This window comes from Bos indicus x Bos taurus, chromosome 16, assembly GCF_003369695.1.
Source record: "Bos indicus x Bos taurus breed Angus x Brahman F1 hybrid chromosome 16, Bos_hybrid_MaternalHap_v2.0, whole genome shotgun sequence".
Lineage (NCBI taxonomy): Eukaryota > Metazoa > Chordata > Mammalia > Artiodactyla > Bovidae > Bos > Bos indicus x Bos taurus.
The window spans coordinates 33,296,175-33,319,164 of NC_040091.1; the positions used below are offsets into that span (position 1 = coordinate 33,296,175).

At 35.8% G+C, this 22,990-nt stretch overlaps 1 protein-coding gene across 12 annotated transcripts in view; it reads left to right on the plus strand.

The window, feature by feature from the left end:
- Positions 1-22,990, plus strand: part of CEP170 (centrosomal protein 170) — a 130,775-nt gene that overhangs the window by 69,447 nt on the left and 38,338 nt on the right. For 5 of the 12 annotated variants that reach the window (XM_027564691.1, XM_027564692.1, XM_027564694.1 and 2 more), the window contains 3 exons: positions 5,950-6,426; positions 10,851-11,014; positions 11,201-11,494. In XM_027564691.1, coding sequence (XP_027420492.1) covers positions 5,950-6,426; positions 10,851-11,014; positions 11,201-11,494 — 935 coding nt within the window. Of the gene's footprint in view, positions 1-5,949; positions 6,427-10,850; positions 11,495-22,990 lie in introns of all 12 variants that reach the window. The other 7 variants (XM_027564699.1, XM_027564700.1, XM_027564701.1 and 4 more) reach the window with 2 other exon arrangements.

Genomic DNA, 22,990 nt, shown 5'->3' on the forward strand with positions numbered 1-22,990 from the left:
TGCATGAAAGTGAAAAGTGAAAGTGAAGTCCCTCAGTCATGTCCAATTCTTCGCGACCCCATGGACTGCAGCCTACCAGGCTCCTCCGCCCATGGGATTTTCCAGGCAAGAGCACTGGAGTGGGGTGCCATCACCTTCTCCGACTATTGCCTGGAAAATCCCATGGACAGAGGAGCCTGGTAGGCTACAGCCCATGGGGTCGCAAAGAGTCAGACACGACTGAGAGACTTCACTTTCACTACTATAGGAGGAGGGAAACAGTTTACAAGTCTGATAAAATTTATGATGCCAGCACGTGTTGTAAAGTTTGAAAATTAAATGCTATTTTATTCGGTCATTGTGAAATTAAAATTTTTTTTTTTTAGTGTTTAAAATTGTGAAATATAAATGATTAGTTTATTTGTGCTCTAAGCATGCTTTTCTGGTAAAAACAGAAAGTGATTTGCTTCTTCATTACCAGTTTTTAGAATGTAGAATCTTAGTTGTCCTTTAGTTGCTAAGTCGCTTCCAACTCTTTGTGACCCCATGGACTGCAGACTCCCCTGTCCTTCATTGTCTCCCAGAGTTTGCTCAAACTCATGTCCACTGAGTCAATGATGCCATCCAACCATCTCATCCTCTGTCACCCCCTTCTCCTCCTGCCCTCAATCTTTCCCAGCATTAGGGTCTTTCTTTTCCAGTGAGTTCACTCTTTGCATCAGGTGGCCAAAGTATTGGAGTTTCAGCTTCAACATCAGTCCTTCCATTGAATATCAAGGTTGATTTTCTTTAAAATTGCATGGTTTGATCTCCTTACTGTCCAGGGGACTCTCAAGAGTCTTCTCTAGCACCCAAAAATCTTAGTACTTATTTTAAAAGGTGAGCATTCCAGAAAGGATACTAGAGTAATTACTCCCTAGTAACTTATGTCCCTTTCTGTGGGTCCATGTGTATCCAGAATCTCCTACCTATTTACCTTAAATTCCCCAAAATCCTGGAAGCAAATATTAGAGCAGTCAAGTTCTCCTGAAGTAGTGTGAATATTTTGAGTCCTATTAAAGGAGAACTTGTCCTCAATTTAGTTCAGATGTGTTCTCTGACCTGCTAACATGGTTTAAACATTTTTTAAGTTATAATTAATGGCCTTAAAGTGTTGCATTTTGAAAAGGTTGCATATAACTGTGAAGAGTAGATTTTTGGCTCTTTTACACTGATTTTTTAATCTAATTGAACTAAATTTTAAGACTTTTGAGTTGTAATTCCTTTTTGATAAAAGGAGTTTCCCAATCTTTGTAATTTGAAGTACTTGAACGTACTAGGTTGGGTGGATATCTTAAGTAGAATTTGCCTTCATAATTACAGTCTTTGTAAGCATCTTGAAATAGCTTAATATTTCATGTAATTTAGAAGGCAATGGCACCCCACTCCAGTGCTCTTGCCTGGAAAATCCCATGGACGGAGGAGCCTGGTGGGCTCCAGTCCATGGGTCGCTAAGAGTCGGACACGACTGAGCGACTTCACTTTCACTTTTCACTTTCATGCATTGGAGAAGGAAATGGCAAGCCACTCCAGTGTTCTTGCCTGGAGAACCCCAGGGACTGCGGAGCCTGATGGTCTTCCATCATGGGGTCGCACAGAGTTGGACACGACTGAAGTGACTTAGCAGCTTAGCAGCAGTACAGAAGAAGGAAGGGAACATTTTTTTCTAGATTATGTATATCATGAGATTCCCTGGAAAGTGACACAATCATAAAATGCCTTAAGAACTTAAGGATATTGCTCTTCTGGTTTAGATAACCATAATTGATTCTAGCATGATGATTTATTAAATACTCTTGGTTGAGATTAATAATTAAGTATTAGTATGAATGAAAATTATTCTAATAATATTTTATTCATACCAATGTTTTATTATTAATCTCATTAAGAGTATTGAGGGCTTCCCTGGACAGGGAGGCCTGGCGTGCTGCGATTCATGGGGTCACAAAGAGTTGGACACGACTGAGCGACTGAACTGAACTTGTAGCTAAAATGGTAAAGAACCTGCCAGCAATGCAGGAGCCCCAGGTTCAATCCCTGGGTCGGGAGGGTCCCTTGGAGAAGGGAATGGCTACCCACTCCAGACACTTCTTGTCTGGAGAATTCCATGGTCAGAGGAGCCTGGAGGGCTACAGTCCTTGGGGGTCACAAAGAGTCGCACATGACTGAGTTTACTTTAGTATAAATAAAACAGTTTTTGAAGAGAAATTCATGTTAAATTCGTAAATTTCAGAATGATTTTTACCAGTACTAAGAAAGGAAAGCTCTTTTATTTTTCTATATTAATTTAGAAGACCCTTAATAATTTCTCTAGTGGTCCTACAATCCCAAGTATAGTAGGCCAACACTTAATCTGGTTTTATCATCTTTAGCAAAATGATTTCCTCTACTAATGAGTTTTCCAAATGACCAAACTTCACTTTTACAACTGCAATTTTGTTTTTTAAGTTTAACCGTTCCCTTAATTTCTATTTAGCCATGTCATTTCCTTAAGCAAAGAAGGCTAAATATTATTAAAATGTTTACTTTATGACTCAGAAGCCTCATTATGAATATCAATAATTGAACTATATGTTACAGTAATGTCCTTGGGAGACTTGATGTAAGATTGTTTGCCCATATACTGAATGGTTCTGAACTGCTGTGTTTTTGAGCCACATGTCTGCTCTTTATTGTTTTTTGACTTATCTCGTTTTCTTAGTGCAGTATATCTGACCTTAATCCTTGCTTTTACATACCCTCCAGATTTGTCACATGTAAGCTGAGTAAATAGTCAAAAAAAAAAGGTTCTCAGTGAGGGATGAGGACATGGGTATTGCCGTATCTGTCTTGGGTTTTTAGTTAGATGTTTGGTTTTAGTTTCTTGTTTCCCTAGTTAGCTGTGTTGGAGAGTTGGGGGAGAACAAGTGAGAGAAACATTTATTTGTGTGCCTACTTTGTGCCAGACTTTTTCTGGGTGACTTATGCTATCTCAGTTAATACATACCTCACTGACTCGTCACAACAATCTTATGGGTGGGTATTATTTTCTCATTTTACAATGAGAAAAATGAGAATTAAGAACTGATAGAGGTGGGACTTACCTGATTTCAAATCTTCTTCCTGCTTTCTGCTAAACCAGGCTGTTTGACTATAATCATCAGATCATAAATGCTTTCTTTCTACTCTGTTGTGCTGTTGACATTGTTAGATAACTGATTACTGGATAAATTGGGTGTTAGCCTATAGAGGTCTCAGATTCTAACCTTTAGAGGAAAGTCAGTTTTGAAGTAGGAATAACTTAGAAAATAATAACCTTAAAAATAGTTACATGCAGTTGGTGACCTCTGCTTTTTAATGTGTTACAAAGTGAAAGCATGTTAAAAGTATGTCAGAAATAACTGTGGAGTTTTTCTTCTCAAGGGAGGAAAATTGAGAACATACTCATTTGAATCATTAGTGACAAGTAGATGGTAAATGCTATCCCCCTGGGCCAGCTTGTTGCAGTCACTGCTTTATAGTTTAGTCACATCGTTTATTTGAGCATTCAGGTAGTGGGGGCAGGAGACTGCTGCATTCTGTCCTCAGTGTTACTCTGTTCCTGTAAGGATGCGGAAAACAAAATGAGCGAATGCGGTCAGGTAGATAGGAAGGATAGTTCTACATGAAATTGGTCAGGAACAGTACATTATTAAATTAGTAAATAAACCAGTGTATGAAAAAATAAAAACATCAGTGATTTTATCAATATATAGAGAGCAGTCAATGCATTTTACTCTCATGGTAATTTTAAGTGACAGGCCTCCAACGTAAACATTCAAGGGGACATTTTAATATTAAGGAAAAAATAAATGAGCTCTTTAATAAAGACGTTTTTGGAACATTACTTAGGTTATTAAGAATCTTGTATATCCTTTTCTTCTAAGTAGTGTGTAGAATTACTGCTTTGATAGTATAGAGTTTTTCTGATACACTTTTTTATTTTCAGTGGTGAGGAAACACTAAGTAGATTTGACAAGGATAATTTTTCTGTTAAAAATTGTTTTGTTATATATTCTGTTTACTGTCTGTGTAATATTTTTCTCTTCTCTTTTTTTTTTTTTCGAAAGTGGAACTTGAAGTCTTTAATGATCTGTGCCCTCCTCCAGGGGATCTTCACAACCCAGGGATCGAACCCAGGTCTCCCACATTGCAGGTGGACTCTTTACCATCTGAGCCACCAGGAAAGCCCCAAATACTGGAGTGGGTAGCCTATCCCTTCTCCAGGGGATCTTCCCGACCCAGGAATCAAACCAGGTTCGCCTGCAATGCAGGCGAATTCTTTGCCGTCCTCGTTGGTTGTATTTTACACTGGAGATAATTCTTAATTTGGAACTTCCCAGGTGGTGCTCGTGGTAAAGAACCCGCCTGCCAATGCAGGAGACATAAGAGACGTGAGTGATTCCTGTGTCGGGAAGATCCCCTAGAGAAGGGAATGGCAACCCTCTCCAGTATTCTTGCCTGGAGAGTCCCGTGGGGAGGAGCCTGGTGGGCTGCAGTTCTTGGATCGCAAAAAGTCGGACATGACTGAAGCGACTTGGCACACGCGCAGTACCTTGTGCCGCACACTGGACTGTAGAGATGTTGCTGTCCCATTCTTGTGTAACCTAAAAGCAAACAGTTTTATGACTTTCATATTCAGAGTGTTGCTAAGAAACTGATTATAGCACCTGAAGAATTCCATCGGTATTTAATACTTGGAAAAATGTTTCAAGAGACCAAATACTTCACTTAATTAGAAAAGTATTATAAACAACCTTGTCCCTCATATATTCTTTCCTAATAAATTATCTGTAAATGATTTTTCTATCAATGTGTTTTTAAAAGGAATGCTCTTTTGAGCTTTAGGGAAAGTTTTTATTTGAATTCACTCTTTACCATCTTTATAATAGTTCTTTTGCTTCCTGAAAATCAAAGCAGTTTAATCTTAATTTTTTTTGCATTTATAATATCTGATAACAGATTTAAGACATTTCGGTTATCATTTTCATTTTTATGCCTTCACATATTTTATATAGAGATGCATTTATTTTCATACCTTCTTATTTGTCTCTGAGGCAACAGAAGAATAGTGTTCCAGAATTACTTGCTTATGCCAACTCTTGTTGGTGATCTGAGATTTATAATTCAGCTTTCCTCTAAGGATTTTTGACAGTTGAGCACATTCTGCTGTATAGAAATGTACATGAATTTTCTTTTGGAATTAGTTGGCTGGCAACTGAATTTTCTATTTTTAACTTTCTTGTTTCACAATGCTGCTTGGATTGCATTTTACAAGCAAACCACATGTCTTTACTCATTCTTTTCTTTATAAAATGTTATCTGTCTTCTTGTAAGGATCACACATTATAATATTATTTTTGTGATTCTGAAAGTAATATCTCTGAATTGTGATGGTGAAGAATGGTAAGTAAAATCATCCTGTCCAGAATGTTGCTTATGTATTAACCTCATGTCTCCTTCTTCATTTGAACACTCGTTCTCCTTTAGAAATTTACTTGTTTTTGCAATATTTCATCCTCCTTACTTGATAAGGAAACTCATATTTTTTTCTCTCTCTAGATATGTACATTGAACATGCATCTCCATCTCCATTTGATTTCATTTCTTTTGTACTTTTGATGATTTCTGGATCCACATTGGAAACAATATAGACCTAGCCATGCAAAATCCCATCTCTTAACTGCTTTGCTATCCTTTGCACTGCTGCTTATCTTGCATCTCCTATTGGTAACAGGAATGCCATGTTTATAATAAAAATTATTTCTCTCTTATGACTTTTGTCATTCTTTTTCATCTAAGCAGCGATCTGCCTTCTGATTCCCATGGAGTAATGGAAGTGGCCATTACTATACTCCTTCAAGTTCTAGAAGCTCCCAAATATTTTGAATTTTCTCTTATTTTTCTTATTAGGGTGCAGCATAGATGCCAAGCAAGTTGAAGAACAATCTGCAGCTGCAAGTGAAGAAGTACTTTTTCCTTTCTGTAGGGAACCAAGTTATTTTGAAATCCCTACAAAAGAATTTCAGCAACCATCACAAATAACAGAGAGCACTATTCATGAAATCCCAACAAAAGACACACCAAGTTCTCATACAACAGGTGCAGGGCATGCTTCATTTACCATTGAATTTGATGACAGTACCCCAGGGAAAGTAACTATTAGAGATCATGTGACAAAATTTACTTCTGATCAGCGCCACAAGTCAAAGAAGTCTTCTCCTGGAACTCAAGACCTGCCGGGGATTCAAACTGGAATGATGGCACCCGAAAACAAAGTAGCTGACTGGCTAGCACAGAACAACCCTCCTCAGATGGTATGGGAAAGAACAGAAGAGGATTCCAAAAGTATTAAAAGTGATGTTCCAGTTTACTTGAAAAGGTTGAAAGGTAACTTTTCAGAACTTCCTTTCTTATGGTTAACTTCAGTCTTCACAGTTACCAAACTATGATTAGAAAAATAATTATATGATATATAATTATTTTTATATCATGTAAGCAGATAAGAAGCATATAAGAAGCATATCATATAAGCATATAAGAAGCAGATATAAAGCTCCTGCTTCTGCTTTTTTGAAGGTTTATATTTGATCTTAAAGTTCAAAAGCCAGCCATTCTGCCCATATCCAACTTACTCATTCAAAGCAGTCTGCCTTCATTTTCTTGCCAAAACCAAATTGGTTTTGTAAATTTATATGTATGCCATAGAGACTTCCCTCGTGGCTCAGACGGTAAAGCGTCTGCCTATAATGCAGGAGAGCCAGGTTCGATCCCTGGGTCAGGAAGAACCCCTGGAGAAGGAAATGACAACCCACTCCAGTACTCTTGCCTGGAAAATATATGCCATTAAATATCCTTTTCCTGTGGAAATATTCATTCATTTCACCAGTGGAATTCCTTAGAAGACAGTTCTCATAATTTTCCTGATTTAAGGAAAATATATGTTTAATTCTATTCTCTACTGTGTGCTTCCTGTAAAATGTCAACATGTAGATTTTAAACGTTTTAAGTTACTGAATTATGGGCTTAGAGTTCTACTCTGGCAATATAGTCACATTGTTGGTGGAGTGTTTCAGACTGTTCTCAAGATACTCTAATCATGAAACAAATAGATATACTAGGACTTAATTGAATTAAGAATTCACTAGTGAAAATTGCAGTTAAAGGTTTATTTTTGAAATAATTATTAAATGTTTTATTAAAAATACTTGACAAAAAATATTTTATTAAAATACATCAGAGTATCAACTAATCATTTTTCCCCCATTAGTTTTGCTAGTTAAATTTTAATTTAGAATTTGCTAAATACAGATTTATGTTACTATATCTTGATTTTATTTAACAAGCTTACTATAAGGGAAATGATTACATGTTAATCTGATCATTCTGTTACCATACAAAAAGTAAAAGAGCTTTAAAAGAATACTTGTTGAGCTGAGATTGTATATTACTTACCTTATATCTCTAGCCCTTTCCTGGGATTTGAGTATGTGATAGTTACTCAGTAATTTGAATAATCAATGAATGACTTCATTATCATTGACAAAACTGACCCTGGTTTAACCTGTACTTTATGGTTTGGGACTCTCTTCACCTAATGGAAGAAATACCTATTTCCTATTTGCTTCTAAGCCATTTCAAGATTGTGAGATGGTGTGATTACCTAATTCTTTGTCAGGGCCTATTACCATATTTAATTATAATCATAAGCAGTTAACCTGGCATACAAACTTTTGACATGTAATTGTTGTCTTTACTCCTACTAGATAATAACATACATAATTGAGACCTATATGTGTATTGATATGTATATAGGTTAAAGCTTACATATAAAAGCTACCCATTTGTAAATTGATCATTTTTTATGGATTGGATAAAATAAGACTGATATCCTAGTATAATGTAAAAAGTAGTATAAACTTTGAAAATTTAGAAATAACATGTTCTTTAGACCATCCTTAATAAATGTACACAAATGAGCTAAGAGATAAACCACCACTAAAAAATACCTTTATGGAACTTTCCTGACATTCCAGTGGTTAAGACTCTGCTTCCACTGCAGGAGGCACAGGTTTCACCCCTAGTTAGAGAACTAAGATCCTCCATGCCATGTGGTATGGCCAAAAAAAAAAAACCTTTACTACACCCTATTATTGTAACTGTAATTTTACTTATAATGACTATTTTCTGTTTTAGCTGTTATTTTGATTCCTGTTAGAGGCATTGATATTCACATTCAGACTGTATTCATATATTATGTTAGATTTTTAAAATCCTTACCAGAAATTATACAAATTATTATTATCCCTCAGAGTTGATTTATAGGTAGATATACATTCTAGTATGTTGTCATTGCATAGAACCCTGCTTTTAAATTTGCCTTCAGGACATTTTACAAACCATCTAAGAAAATGTCTTTGTGAATATGCCTCATTTTTGATCCAAGATTTATCCATTTTATTTTTTCAGATGTATTTACAAATGACATTTTACTTTCCCCCAAAGTTAGAGCTGCCATCATCAGATAAAGATTTTCCACAATTTAAGAGATCAAAAGTATATACCTAGTCTCTAGATAAATATAAGTATAGCAAATAGAAACTATTTTACAATAATTAGATATTCAGCAACTGCTTAGATCAGTCAAAAACTTGAAAGTAGGCAAAACAAAACAACTTTGCTCCTGCAAGAGTGAAATGCACGTGCTTTGGGACAGTGAAGACAATAATGTACACAAAGTCCATACACTTTTACCCATTAGGAGAGTTGAAGCTTCTTTTGGCCACAGCTACTGATTAGTTACAGTCAATCTATCCTAAAAAATACTAGAAGAACTTCAACATATTAATGCATGATTAATGATAGAACAGAAAAATCTGAACAGTTCCTAATGATGTTTCTGTTAAATAAAAACAAAAATTGCAGTTTTTTCATCTGATCAGATGTGTTATCTTGTATAACACTGGGAAATGAAAAAGAATAATTTTCTACAAAGAAAATGGCTAATCTGTAACCTTTTAACCTGTAACTTAAAAGATACTGAAAAGACCTGACACCAGATAAGCACCAAATTTTTATATGTTGTTACAAGAATTATCATATAAGTATGTCATAACATATGACTGTATGTTATATATGTGTTATAACATATATAATTATGTTATAACATATAACTTGTTACAAGAAATAATACATAACTAACATGGACTCTATGGACATGAGTTTGAGTAAGTTCCAGGAGTTGGTGATGGACAGGGAAGCCTGGCATGTTGCCATCCATGGGGTCACACAGAGTCAGGCACGACTGAGCGACTGAACTGAACAAGAACTAAAGTCTGTAAAGATGGTGTTTTCATATTGTGTATGTGTGTAATATGGGTTATCTGGTCCCATTACACATGAAATATGGGAGTTTAGTTATTTACAGCTCTTACAAACTGGATTCCTTTTCAGTATATCCAGTGCAATATGAAATAGGTTGTACAATGTGCAATTTTCCTGAGTTTTGTATTTGAACTAGTGGTTTGTTTGCTTCTGCATTCCATCTGCCTATCCTTTATCCCTAGATTAATTATCAAGGCAGGAATTCCATTAATTAAACTAAACACTAATTTTTGTTTTTTTTCTTTTCGTATTGCATTTTCACTAGTTGCTAATTTGAAGGAAGATTTTCAGATTTAGTTCTGGAAGTATTGAAATACACCTGGTTGACTAGATTCATTTAAGCTTTCTTCTAAAGAACTATCTTTTAAGCCCTCATTTGTGACTCAGTCTAAAACACCCATAGATTAACTCAACTTTCCGTTAAATTCATGCTATAAGAATATAATAATTGTCATTTGATTATTTCCTCTAGTGTGCTTATTGTTTACATGATAAGAATTCTAAATCAGTGAAAAATCAAGTAGTTTTCATAAAGTTTCACACTTAATCCTTAACAGAGCTATGAAGAGTAACAAAAAGCCTCTGTTAGGAAGCTGATATTTTCAAAATTCAACTGCATTATTCTATCTTGACTCTATATGCTTAATGGAGAAAACATATTTTTGTCTCGTTATATTTAGCAACATGCCATTTGTCTGGTAGGTTTATATAGGATTTCATAGTCTATGCTTTTTCCATGCTAGACCTTTTAGCATGCTTTATTTAACTCGTTGAAGCCACCAGAGTTGAAATGAGCACACATACAAAATCGCAAAAATTACCATAGCTAGAAAGATGTTTGTAAAGAATTGTACAGTAATTGGTGGAAACTGCAAATTTGCATTTTTAAATATTAAAAAAGGAAAGGAATGCTGTACTTTTGAAAGTTTTGAACATCACTGAAATTAACGATTCATCACACTTTTTTATTGCATTTGCATTCTCTTTTCCTGGTGTAACGATAAGCATTTCGGTGGGATCACACTTTTTTCTGTCTTTTCCTTTCTAATGCTAAAGATAAATTTTTGATTGTTTAAATAAGGTATAAGATTTAAAGGCAGGATTAATATTTAATGTTACAAATATAGACTATCACAGATGTTGTAGCACTGCTTATCTTTTAAGGCATTGATGAACCATTATAAAGTTAAAATTTGGAGAAAGAAAAGTAATCCTATTCAAGTGTTTATAAAGGACTCATTGTTGGTTGATGAAATTTGAATGTAAGCATTGCAATTGAGGGAAGTTTGCAGAGCCTGTTACTGAAAAGAACATATGACTTTGGATTGAAAGGGGGGAGGGGCAGAACAAGCAGCACTTTTGTATATGCTTTGATTTTCTACATAGGATTTTTTCCCTTCTCTATTATGCGGTTTCTTTTCTGTGTCCAGGAAACAAACATGATGATGGTACACAAAGCGACTCAGAAAATGCTGGGGCTCACAGGCGCTGTAGCAAGCGTGCAACTCTTGAGGAACACTTAAGGCGCCACCATTCAGAACAGAAAAAACTACAGAAGGCCCAGGCTACTGAAAAGCATCAAGACCAAGCTGTTGTAAGTCAAACTGCTTTTATGATTGCATTCTTTGATGAAGACAATCCCAGAAAAAGAAGGTCATATTCTTTCTCTCAGAGTACGGGAATCTTGTGTCAGGAAACTACTCATTCAGCACCACATACAAAACTTGAAAAAACAAAATCTCCAGCAGCAGATGCCAAAGTGGTTTCTTTGTCTTTACAGACTAGCTCTGCGCACCACAGAGGGGGGCATGGTGTTCCACATGGGAAATTGTTAAAACAGAAATCAGAGGAGCCATCGGTGTCAATTCCCTTCCTACAAACTGCATTATTAAGAAGTTCAGGGAGTCTTGGGCACAGACCAAGCCAGGAGATGGATAAAATGTTAAAAAATCAAGCTACTTCCGCTGCTTCTGAAAAGGATAATGATGATGACCAAAGTGACAAGGGTACTTATACCATTGAGTTAGAGAATCCCAACAGTGAGGAAGTGGAAGCAAGAAAAATGATTGACAAGGTAAATAATTGGTATTAGTTTTCTCGTGCTATATTTAACTGTTGGAAATTATTAGAGGATATAAAATGTTTTCATGTAGTTAGTATATTAAAACTTTAGGATTTTATTAGGGAACTGAAAACCTAACAATAAGACCAAAATACTTTCTGGTTTTGTTCTGCTGTATTCTGAATTTGCTTGAGTTTCATATGTAAAGTTCTGTACATATAAGCTGTTTGGACCTGTTAAAGTTTTAATAATTTAAGATTGACTTTTTAAATGCTACATCTTGACCATGCTCACTTTGCATTTAAAAACTAAAAATCAAAGAAAACCAGATTACTGTTGACTCCATTAATATAAACATGAGCTTCAATTGAAAATAGTTAAAGTTTTCCTGCCTACTAATTTTATTTTGGAAGCAGATGAAAATACATGTTTAATCCATTTTATTCTTTCTCCTTAGTTTCTCCTCTTAATTTCTATTCACTGCTGTCTGTGGTGATAGAAAAGAAATGTATAAAAACAAAATCAGCATGTTTATGATACTCTGAGTTTAACCAAGGGTATACCTAGTTATGATAATAATTTACATTACAGATTTTATTTTTGATGTATTTGATTAAGGTGTATAATGATTGTTGTATGGTTTAAAAAGTAGTTTTGCCCCCAGTAATGAAAGATTGACTTTAGAATCTGCTGTATATTTGATCCCCTGGAAGACAGAAACATAAATTTGGCTAAGCATTAATCTCTTGTTTCAGTTCTTGTTACTTAGCGTGTGAGCAGCATTAGCATCACTAGAGAGCCTGTTAGAAATACAAAATCTCCAGCCCATCTTAAACATAGTGAAAAGGAATCTGCTTTAAAAGTAGGGCTCATATGCAGATTAACATTTGAGATACACTAGTTCAGATGATGAGCTTAAACAGTGGTCTTTTAGAGAATAGACAAGGTAACCCTTTGGGAAGCAGGAAATTATTGGGACTTATATTTACTTTTAATTTCATAGTTTTTATTTCTGTTTAAGAGTGTGTTCTATGGTGTATACAGTCTATTACTACATTGGTATGTGTATATATATATATATATATATGTAATTTCTAACATCCATTTATTGAGGGGCAAATGCTCAGAATTGTTCAGTGTTGGGGTATAGAACTCCAGACTTCTGGAAACCCATTAGTTTAGGAAATAGATATTATGATTGTTGTTAATAAGAGAAATAAAGTTTTAAAAAAAGAGAAATAAAGTTTTAAAAAATTAACAAACATAAAGTAATATTTCTAATAATAGTAAAGGAAAGCTAAGAACACAGTAGCAATAGAAAATGACTCAGTCATTTCTAATTATTTTCATCACTGGGAATCAATAATGACATTACTTTCAGATTAAAGTTAGTATATTTCTATTTAAGATACTGTCAAGTAGAAAATAAAAGGATAGGTTTTGAAAAAAAGCTAATAAGTTTTAAAATTCAGATTAATTTTATTCTAGTATAGTTTTGTTTGATTTATGTATATTTCACTTATAGTTTATTGATGTTTCTCTATTAAAAGATCTTTCAGTGAGAGATTATATTGTAGTAGTTTAAAAACATGAACACTTGTAGGCAGACAGATCTATACTAGCTGTACCAGATATAAGTACACTGAGTGAACACTAGATTGCAGAAAGAATTCAATAAAATATATGAGGCTTATTATTATAATGCTATCTTATGATAAAAGGTCTATGAGGAGTTTCCATGTATGAATCTCTACACTAGGTTTTGATAAATCCTGAAAAGTTCCTCAGCATTGAAAAGGTCAAATCTGAAACTCAAATGGAAGTTAAAGTGCAAGGAAATAGCCTGGCCACAACAACAGAAAGTCAAGAAGGAAGTCCCTGTTGGCAGTTGAGACTCTTGAAAAGTAAACTGCTGGATGAAGAGGACCACAAAACCTGGTGTATACCTGCTGTCCATAATAAGCATCCTTTTTTTCATTTTCAAAAAGAGTCCCAATTTCAGTGACAAAGTATATGGTTACACTATGGATAAAGAAAGCCAAGAATCTAAAGCAGGATTCATTTAAGGGAATAATGTCAGAATGTGACTGAGTAGATAATTCAGTCATTCTTAGTTTGTATAAACCAGAAAACAAAGCTAAGGCCATAATTGTAGGGGAAAACAGGAGTCACTACATTATGTTGTGAATGCCAAAGAAAAAGTGCTGAGATTCTACTGGCTGTGGTTAAAGCTAGAGGTCAGATTCAGGCTAACTAAAGTCAGGCTCTGGGGAAACAAATGTCTGAAGAAAATGAAGTAACCTGTGAGCATGAAGAAAACAAAGACCCAAAATAGTCAGAATCAGGGCGTAAGAAGGACTTTGGGAGGATGGGAGGAGATTCAGACATCATATCAAGTTGCTCGGGAAAGCTTTGTCATCCGTTTTCTCCCTTTTAAAGTTGGGGTGTGTGGGATGGAAGTGGGGACTATCAGCTGTTGTCCCTCGGAATTTAATTGTTATTTGGGCCTGAAAACTTCAGTGTGGTTTCTTTCCTTTTTTACTCCCTCATTTGAGAGCTGGTTTCTTTCATTAATTTTTTTCTCAACCTTTATTCAGCATCTGCCATGTGCCCAGCTTTGTGTTAGGAGAGAGAGAGATTGAAATGGAAAAGACAGAGTTCTTCCCCTCAAGAACTAAGTTATATGGAGGCATGGAAATATACAAGTGAAAACATATGCATTAAAAATAGTATGGTGGATGCTTTGATGAGCAAACTGTTCAAGTAAGGGTACCAATAGCTTCCATGAGGAGATCTCAGGTTAAATATCTTTTCCTCAGAGAAGTCTTTAACTGTCCAATCTAAGGAAACACCCCTCTCCTCCCCTGTACTATCAAATCAGCTTGTTTTGTTTTAATCATAAGCTCTATCAGTATTTGATAGTTTCCTGTTTATTTATTTGCCTCTCTGCTCCCCTATAATACACACACAAACACACACATGTGCAAGAATATAAACCCCATGACTATAGGAACCTAGTGCCTGGCATATAAAATGTCCTCAGTAAATACCGAATTTAATTGCCAACCAAGCTCGTTTTGAAACGTACAGGATTAATCCCATAATAGGCATGGGGTCGCTAAGAGTCGAACACGACTGAGCGACTTCACTTTCACTTTTCACTTTCATGCATTGGAGAAGGAAATGGCAACCCACTCCAGTACTCTTGTCTGGAAAATCCCATGGACGGAGGAGCCTGGTAGGCTGCAGTCCATGGGGTTTCTAAGAGTCGGACACAACTGAGCGACTTCACTTTCACTTTTCACTTTCACGCATTGGAGAAGGAAATGGCAACCCACTCCAGTGTTCTTGCCTGGAGAATCCCAGGGACGGGGGAGCCTGGTGGGCTACCATCTATGGGGTTGCACAGAGTCGGACACGACCTAGCAGCAGGCATGGTCAAGGAGAGTTTTTCAAAAATATGGAGCAATCTTTTCAAAAGCCCAGGAGGGTAGAGGCCTTGTTCAGAGGACTGCAGTTACTTTCAGAGAGATGAGATTGGACTAGACATTGATGGCCTCTCCATATTGTATTAAGGACTTTAATGTTTTTGTTTTTGTTTTAATGCTGAATGTAGTTGTGAATCATTGAACACTTTTAAATCTGGCAATGACATGCAAATCATTGTCATAAGCGTAAAGAATGGATTGAAACTTGGAAAGGCTGGAAGCAGAGAAGGTGATTAAAAAGCTACTGACATGTCCAGTAGTCAGTTAAATATAAATGTCTGGATCTTAGGTAAGAGATCTGGGCTAAAATAACATTTCTGGAATTACAAGAGGGTAGCTGTGAATGCAAAATAAAGATGAGATCACCTGGAAAGAGTGTATAAAAGTGAAAAGAGGCAAAGTATGAAATTCTTAGCAACACCAGTATAGGTGGACAAAGGAATAAGAGTGAATAAAGGAGGATCAAACATAGGACTAAGAGAAAATAAAAAGAACAGTAGCACCTTGGAATCAAAGACAGAATAATAAAAGTGAGTAAGCAGCAGTTGCACATGATACACTGACATTAAATATGCTAAGCACTAGAATGCCTTTTCAGTTTTTCCCCAAAGTACATTGTATTTCTGCGTCTAGAGACGATAAGCAGAACATATACTTGCCTTGCAACTCAGGAGAAGTTGCATACTGTTAAAGTAGGATCTCTTTAAAGAGATGATCAAGCTATTATGCCATTATCTTTTTCTGTGTCATTGTACTGTTATGTAATTCAAGGGCACTGAGATATCTCGGCCCCAACCTCCAAGTTACGGGATTACAGCATTTTGGTTTATACTTCTGTGTTGTGTGTTTGTCAGTACATAAAACTTATTGTATGCTCTGTCCCCAAATTTACTTTTTATAATATTAATGCATGTCTGTTATTCATAAAGAACTCTTAAGTTTTACATCTAAGCTTACATGGAGATGTGCTATAATAAGAAAGTGCTGTTAACTGCCTGGATTAAAGGTAATTATCTTCCGCTGCAATGATAGCCTCCCCTAGACCTCCCTCCTTTGACTTCCCTATAATAACCTAGAGAACCCATCATAGTACCAGTTTCTTTTCCCCACTCCTTCGTCCAAAACACTGCTAAGGGAAGAGAAGGATACTGTCAGGGCTACTTCATAGACTTTAAGCTAAATGAGAAAGACGTAGTGAAAACAGAAAGCCAAATATTAAATGAAAAAAAAATACTGGTCTTTGTAGAGGTCTTGAGATTCTTTTGAAAAAAGTATTTTTCTTCTCCACAAATTTCATACCATAGACCAGTTCTACCAGATACTTCTTTCCTGAGTTTTGATTCCCCCAGTGCCTCTTATTAGCATATTCTCTCCCTTCCTGGGGTCTCGTATCTATCAGTGCTTATTCTGTAGGCAACAAGTGGTAGGGAAGAATCCAGAACCAGGAGAACTATACAGGACTGGAAACACAAAATGAGGAACATCGACAGCAGTGAGACATCCCAGAGGAAGTCAGTGCTGAGAACTTGGATCCAGGTATAAGCAATTTGGAATGAAGATATTCCAAACTCTCTGACATTCACAGCAGGATTCTAGACTAGGTTCGAGTCAGAGTCAGGGAACTTGATAAAGCAGAGTCAAAATCTAGGTAAAGAGAGCCTGTTAAAACACAGAGGAGGGAGGTATGTGCAGAGTCCACTCATATACCCAGTCAGGTATCTGGGAACTAAAGGAAAAGAGATCAGATAAGAGCCTTGAGTAGTAGAAGAGGACCTTGATAATAGAGGCTGCATTTGGAATTTGACTTAATATTTTTTTTTCTAATTCCTATCAATCCAGAAATAATCTGAGTTAATATAAGGGCTGAAGCAAAGTGGTTAAGTGGTTCTTAACAGGTAAATTCTGACAGCTTGATTTTTTTTCTTTTATGTTAATCTTCTTTCCTGCTGTCTCTTCACTGAACAATTTAAAAAAAAATTTTGTATCAGGAGAATTCAGTTTTGGTCACTCTGTTGATGCTCCTCTCCCCTTTTTAACACTCCATGTCCTTCTTAGGTACAGGAAACTCTTTACTGCTGTATTAATCCCCAAAGCTTCATAAGGAAACCCTCACATTTTTTTCAGTTAAAAGCTTAAAATTTATTAGGTTTGCCCCGATTTTCCTTTTTCTACTATTGTAAGAGATCTTACTTATTTTCCTGGTTTTTAGGGGCTTTTCACTTACTGTGCCCTAGTCTAATAAGCTCTTCCCTGTGTGGTTTTTTGGTTTAGTTTTGCATGCCTACCTCCTTATAATTTACTTTCAGAGGCTTTCTTTAACCACTCTATCTATAAAATAGCCCCAGCATTACCCTCTTATACTACTACTGTGATTTCTTTATAGAACTTACCTCTAGCTAGTTTATTCTCTCTATCCTTTCTAGAATGATCTCATTTGTATTCATCACGTTTGTATTTCTTGTGCCTAGAACAGTTCCTGGTATGTAGTAGACACTCAGTAATTATCTTTTGAATGGATAAATGAGAAAGAAAAAATATTGACTTGATTTTTATGTTTATCTATTTATATGTGGTTAGCTATGTATTAGCTAATTTATTTCAGTGAATTTATAGATTGATTAAATGCAATGAGGTCTCTACAAACAGATTTTCCTATATTTTATGTACTGAAATTTGTTTATATCTTGATTCCAAAATAACTTGTTAAAATGTGTAATTTAAAACCTGTGTTTTGTAAGTTTTTCTTTGTAATAAGAAATATGAAAGCTGCAAAAGACTTGGTTGCATCAGAAGAAATGTGTAAGTTTCAGGGGGATTGCTTTGATTAATAGAAATCTAGAAATACTTTTCAGTTTCTATTAATACCCACTTAAGCACTTAATGCTTAAAAATCTGTTTGGCAAAGAAAGCATAAGATGGTAATTGATGAGCAGCAAGATTTAGGCATGAAAGAAAAGAATGCAGGACAATAAATTAAGCCATAAAAAGGAGAGAAACTGACATTTTAACTGTAGAAGCATTAGATAAGAACTGAGTGTGATTTCAGTATACAAAAGGAGGAACTAATAGAGAATGCTAAACAGTGATGAAAAAGGAAAAGAAGGTGGCTGTAAGAGTCCAAAAGAATAGGAAGAATCAAGGATGTAGGATAGGTTCTGGGAAAGGACAGAGATTTACCCAGACAGATGAAAAGGAAGAAGTTGTAAGGTCAGATTGTGCCTTTGAGTTCAGTTCAGTCACTCAGTCGTGTTTGACTCTTTGCGACTCCATGAACCACAGCATGCCAGGCTTCCCTGTCCATCACCAACTGCCAGAGTCCACCCAAACCCATGTCCATTGAGTCAGTGATGCCATCCAACCATCTCATCCTCTGTCGTCCTCTTCTCCTCCTGCCCTCAATCTTTCCCAGCATCAGGGTCCTTTCAAAGGAGTCAGTTCTTTGCATCAGGTGGCCAAAGTATTGGAGTTTCAGCTTCAACATCAGTCCTTCCAATGAACACCCAGGACTGATCTCCTTTAGGATGGACTGGTTAGATCTCCTTGCAGTCCAAGGGACTCTCAAGAGTCTTCTCCAACACCACAGTTCAAAAGCATCAATTCTTCAGTGCTCGGCTTTCTTTATAGTCCCAACTCTCACATCCATACATGACCACTGGAAAAACCATAGCCTTGACTAGACGGACCTTTGTTGACAAAGTAATGTCTGTGCTTTTTAATATGCTGTCTAGGTTGGTCATAACTTTCCTTCCAAGGAGTAAGCGTCTTTTAATTTCATGGCTGCAATCACCATCTGCAGTGATTTAGGAGCCCAGAAAAATAAAGTAAGCCACTGTTTCACAGTCCAACTCTCACATCCATACATGACCACGGGAAAAACCATAGCCTTGACTAGACGGACCTTTGCTGGCAAGTAGTGTCTCTGCTTTTCAATATGCTGTCTAGGTTGGTCATAACTTTTCTTCCAAGGAGTAAGCGTCTTTTAATTTCATGGCTGCAGTCACCATCTGCAGTGATTTTGGAGCCCCAAAAAATAAAGTCTGACACTGTTTCCCCATCTATTTCCCATGAAGTGATGGGACCAGATGCCATGATCTTCGTTTTCTGAATGTTGAGCTTTAAGCCAACCTTTTCACTCTCCTCTTTCACTTTCATCAAGAGGCTTTTGAGTTCCTCTTCACTTTCTGCCCTAAAGGTGGTGTCATCTGCATATCTGAGGTTATTGATATTTCTCCCGGCAATCTTGATTCCAGCTTGTGTTTCTTCCAGTCCAGCGTTTCTCATGATGTACTCTGCATATAAGTTAAATAAGCAGGATGACAATATACAGCTTTGACGTACTCCTTTTCCTATTTGGAACCAGTCTGTTCCATGTCCAGTTCTAACTGTTGTTTCTTGACCTGCATATAGGTTTCTCAAGAGGCAGGTCAGGTGGTTTGGTATTCCCATTTCTTTCAGAATTTTCCACAGTTTATTGTGATCCACACAGTCAAAGGCTTTGGCATAGTCAATAAACAAATGTTTTTCTGGAACTCTCTTGCTTTTGCCATGATCCAGCGGATGTTGGCAATTTGATCTCTGGTTCCTCTGCCTTTTCTAAAACCAGCTTGAACATCTGGAAGTTCACGGTTCACATATTGCTGAAGCCTGGCTTGGAGAATTTTGAGCATTACTTTACTAGCGTGTGAGATGAGTGCAATTGTGCGGTAGTTTGAGCATTCTTTGGCATTGCCTTTCTTTGGGATTGGAATGAAAACTGACCTTTTCCAGTCCTGTGGCCACTGCTGAGTTTTCCAAATTTGCTGGCATATTGAGTGCAGCACTTTCACAGCATCATCTTTCAGGATTTGAAATAGCTCAACTGGAATTCCATCACCTCCATGAGTAGGAGGTGACAACCCAGTCCAATATTCTTTCCAGGTTAATCCCATGGAAGAGGAACCTGGTGGGCTACAGTCCAAGGGGTCGCAAAGAGTTGCACACAACTGAGCAACTGAGCTTATATATAGTTTGTTTGTTTATTTTTTAAATGCCCTATGGTGGTGAACCCAACAACCTACAAATAATGTTACCATACCTCAGTAGCAGGTTGTTAAGACTATTTAAAGTAGCCAATGCAAAATAGCTGTGAAATACCAAAGTGAGATGCTACATATCACGTGTACATATTCAAAGGAAAAGATTGAGAACATGTTCCCTAATTCTGTCTTCTTACCCTAAACCTAGAGGCTCCTAGAGGAGTCACAAGTCACTCCCTCATATAGAGATGCATCTGTCTGGATCAAGGGAATTATAGGGAAGAATACATGAAAACACTCCCAGCCCCTAAGGTAAATAAATAATTTTTAAACTGCCAGTACCACAGAGCACAGAGAGTACAAGTTGAAAAAGAAGTTTTCTGTTCCCATACCACTCCTGCTCCTTCTCCATGCCCTTTGGAAAAATTAAAAACTGACAAACTTAGGAGGAGGATTCTACTTAGGAAATACAAAAGTTGGACAGATATCTGCTCTTTGTTTTTTTCTCCCTTTAGACTTCTAATCTAAAAAAGTTTCTAGCTGAATGAGAGGCACCCTGATTTTGTACTTTATCAGGTCTGGGGGTTTAATTGAGCCCTGCGTAGTGGGGAAGAGAAAAGATTCATGTGCCTAGGTTAGCATAGTGTGTTTGTCATATCACTGAACCATCTAGGAGGAGAAAGTACAGATAGGTTGAGTAACTGTTTGCAGTTAGTGATTTCAGTGACGATCACCTGGGGACAAAATCTAGAATGAAAAGATGAGAAAATCTAGCAAGCTTGGTCTCTGCTTTGAGGAGCCTTCAAGTTGTGTTTAAGTTATTGTATGCGTGTCAGATTGTATGTACTTTTTTAGATGTGAAAAGTACTATAGCTTTAACGTACACAGTATAGCCCTTTCTGTCTTCTGTGTTTTCACATGAAAGTTGTAGATTTTTTATACTGAGACATGAAAATGACAATTTAGATTTCAAGCTGAACTAGTTACTAGTATCATTAATTTTTCAAAACTATCAAAAATATAGGTATGAACTTTGAAGGCTTCCTTGCTCATACAGCAAGCACTACTTCAGGCCGTATTACTTGTTTGGAAAATATCAATCAATTGCTACTTGTCTGACAGATATATGTTTAGCTGTTAATATCTCTGATGTTTTAAGAGGAATCTGTAGGAAGTCATGTGACTACACTTTCTATACAGCTTCAGTCCCCCTCCCTAAAAACATTAGTTTTCTCTGTCTGTGTCTTTCATTATTATTTCAAAATAGCGTCAGAAGCAATTTGAAGAGATTTAATAGATTCGGAACTGCTGATGCTTAGATATTTAAGGAAATCAAAGTTTTGGAAGTCCATTTCAAGTATGGATTAGAATTAAATATCATCAAATCAGAAATTAACTGAAGGTAAATTTTATATTAATGTGCCAGAGAGATACAACATACAAGTAATCACATGTGATTATTTTTATCTTTTTCTCAAAAACTTGGGTTGTAATTTTTTTGTGTGATTATGCAAATAAGGAAATAAGCTTCAGTAAATGTGGAATTCAGTGACTTGAGTTAGAGATAATTTTAAAATTTTAAGGTAGTCATGCATAACTTAGTAGGTCTGGTTTCTTCTTTACAAGTGGAGTTGAAGGCAGAGCACATGGAAAGATCTTTTAGTATGTTTTACTGCTATTCTTGTTAAACTTGCTAATTCTGCTGTTTGGCAAAATGAAATGGGTTTGTTTTTTCCCTTCTGTATACTAAAAAAAATTCATATTTGATTTAATAGTCAAAGAATAATACCCAGTTTTCTCTTAAAGCAAAGAATATTTGAATATTGAGTGGTTCAACAGAATATTATAATTCTTGAGAACTGTACAGTTACATTTGAATTAAATATTAAGTAATGACATCTAGTGGTAACATTTCCAAGTTCAGTGAATTTTGCAAATTTGGTATTTGCTTTACTAAATGTAGACTTCAGAATTTATCAGCTACAATTAAAAAGTAGCATATCATTAAAAAGTTTTCTAGAAAATAGTTTAACTTAAAGATTTTTTTCCATTTTTGTAGAAAATGAAGGCTCTTTGATTTTATTCTAAAGCTCTCTTCTACAAAGTGCTAATTCAAGCACATGTTACCATTCTTCATTTTAATAATTAGAACCACAACTAATACCTATAAATAATAACCATTGGCAACCAAGTAGACTTAAGAGTAAAATGGTGTTAAAGTTCATATAATTATAAACTTTTCCCAGTCAATTCAAAGCCTTAGTTATGCCAATAAATGAGTAAGACTCAGGTAACTGCCCTTAAAGGTACATGATTGATTGTTGGTCTCTGTGTTTAGAATATTTCAGAAGTGTTGACTACAGACAGCCTTCTTATTGAAAATGCTAACCTGTGTGAACAGACTCAGGAATCTGCATTTCAAACAAAGGCCTTTAAGTTTAAAAATTATGTTCTACTGTACACAAAGTTTAAGAATTATAGTATATTTTATACAAAGATCATACAGTAAAATCTGTTATTTAGTACCTGAGAAAATTATATGTATAAATTTAATTCATGTATGTAAATATTAAGCACTTGTTAGGGAAGGAACAGATAAAATCGACCATAAGCTTTAAGCTTCCAGCATGCTTCTCAAAAGCAGAGACAAGCTAAAGTGGTGTGGTACTCAGTCCTAACACTTGGCATCTTAAAATGCTTAACATTACTAACATCTTTTAACAAAGCAAATGTAATATCCTGAATATCTCTTATTTATTATTAAATGGTACATTTGCTAAATGTTTAAAAAGGTTAGTTACATTTACATGAGCTACCACTGCCCTGTTTTCATCTCCAGCTGTTACTCCTATTGGATGTTACCCTATCATTAAACAAGTTTCTGTCATTATTGAACTTACCTATAAAATTAACTTAAAATACTATTTTTTGCCTCTGAAGTTACTGATAATGCTCACATATTAATCTGCTACTCAGAATCTCATTTATAAAATAATTTTCTCCTC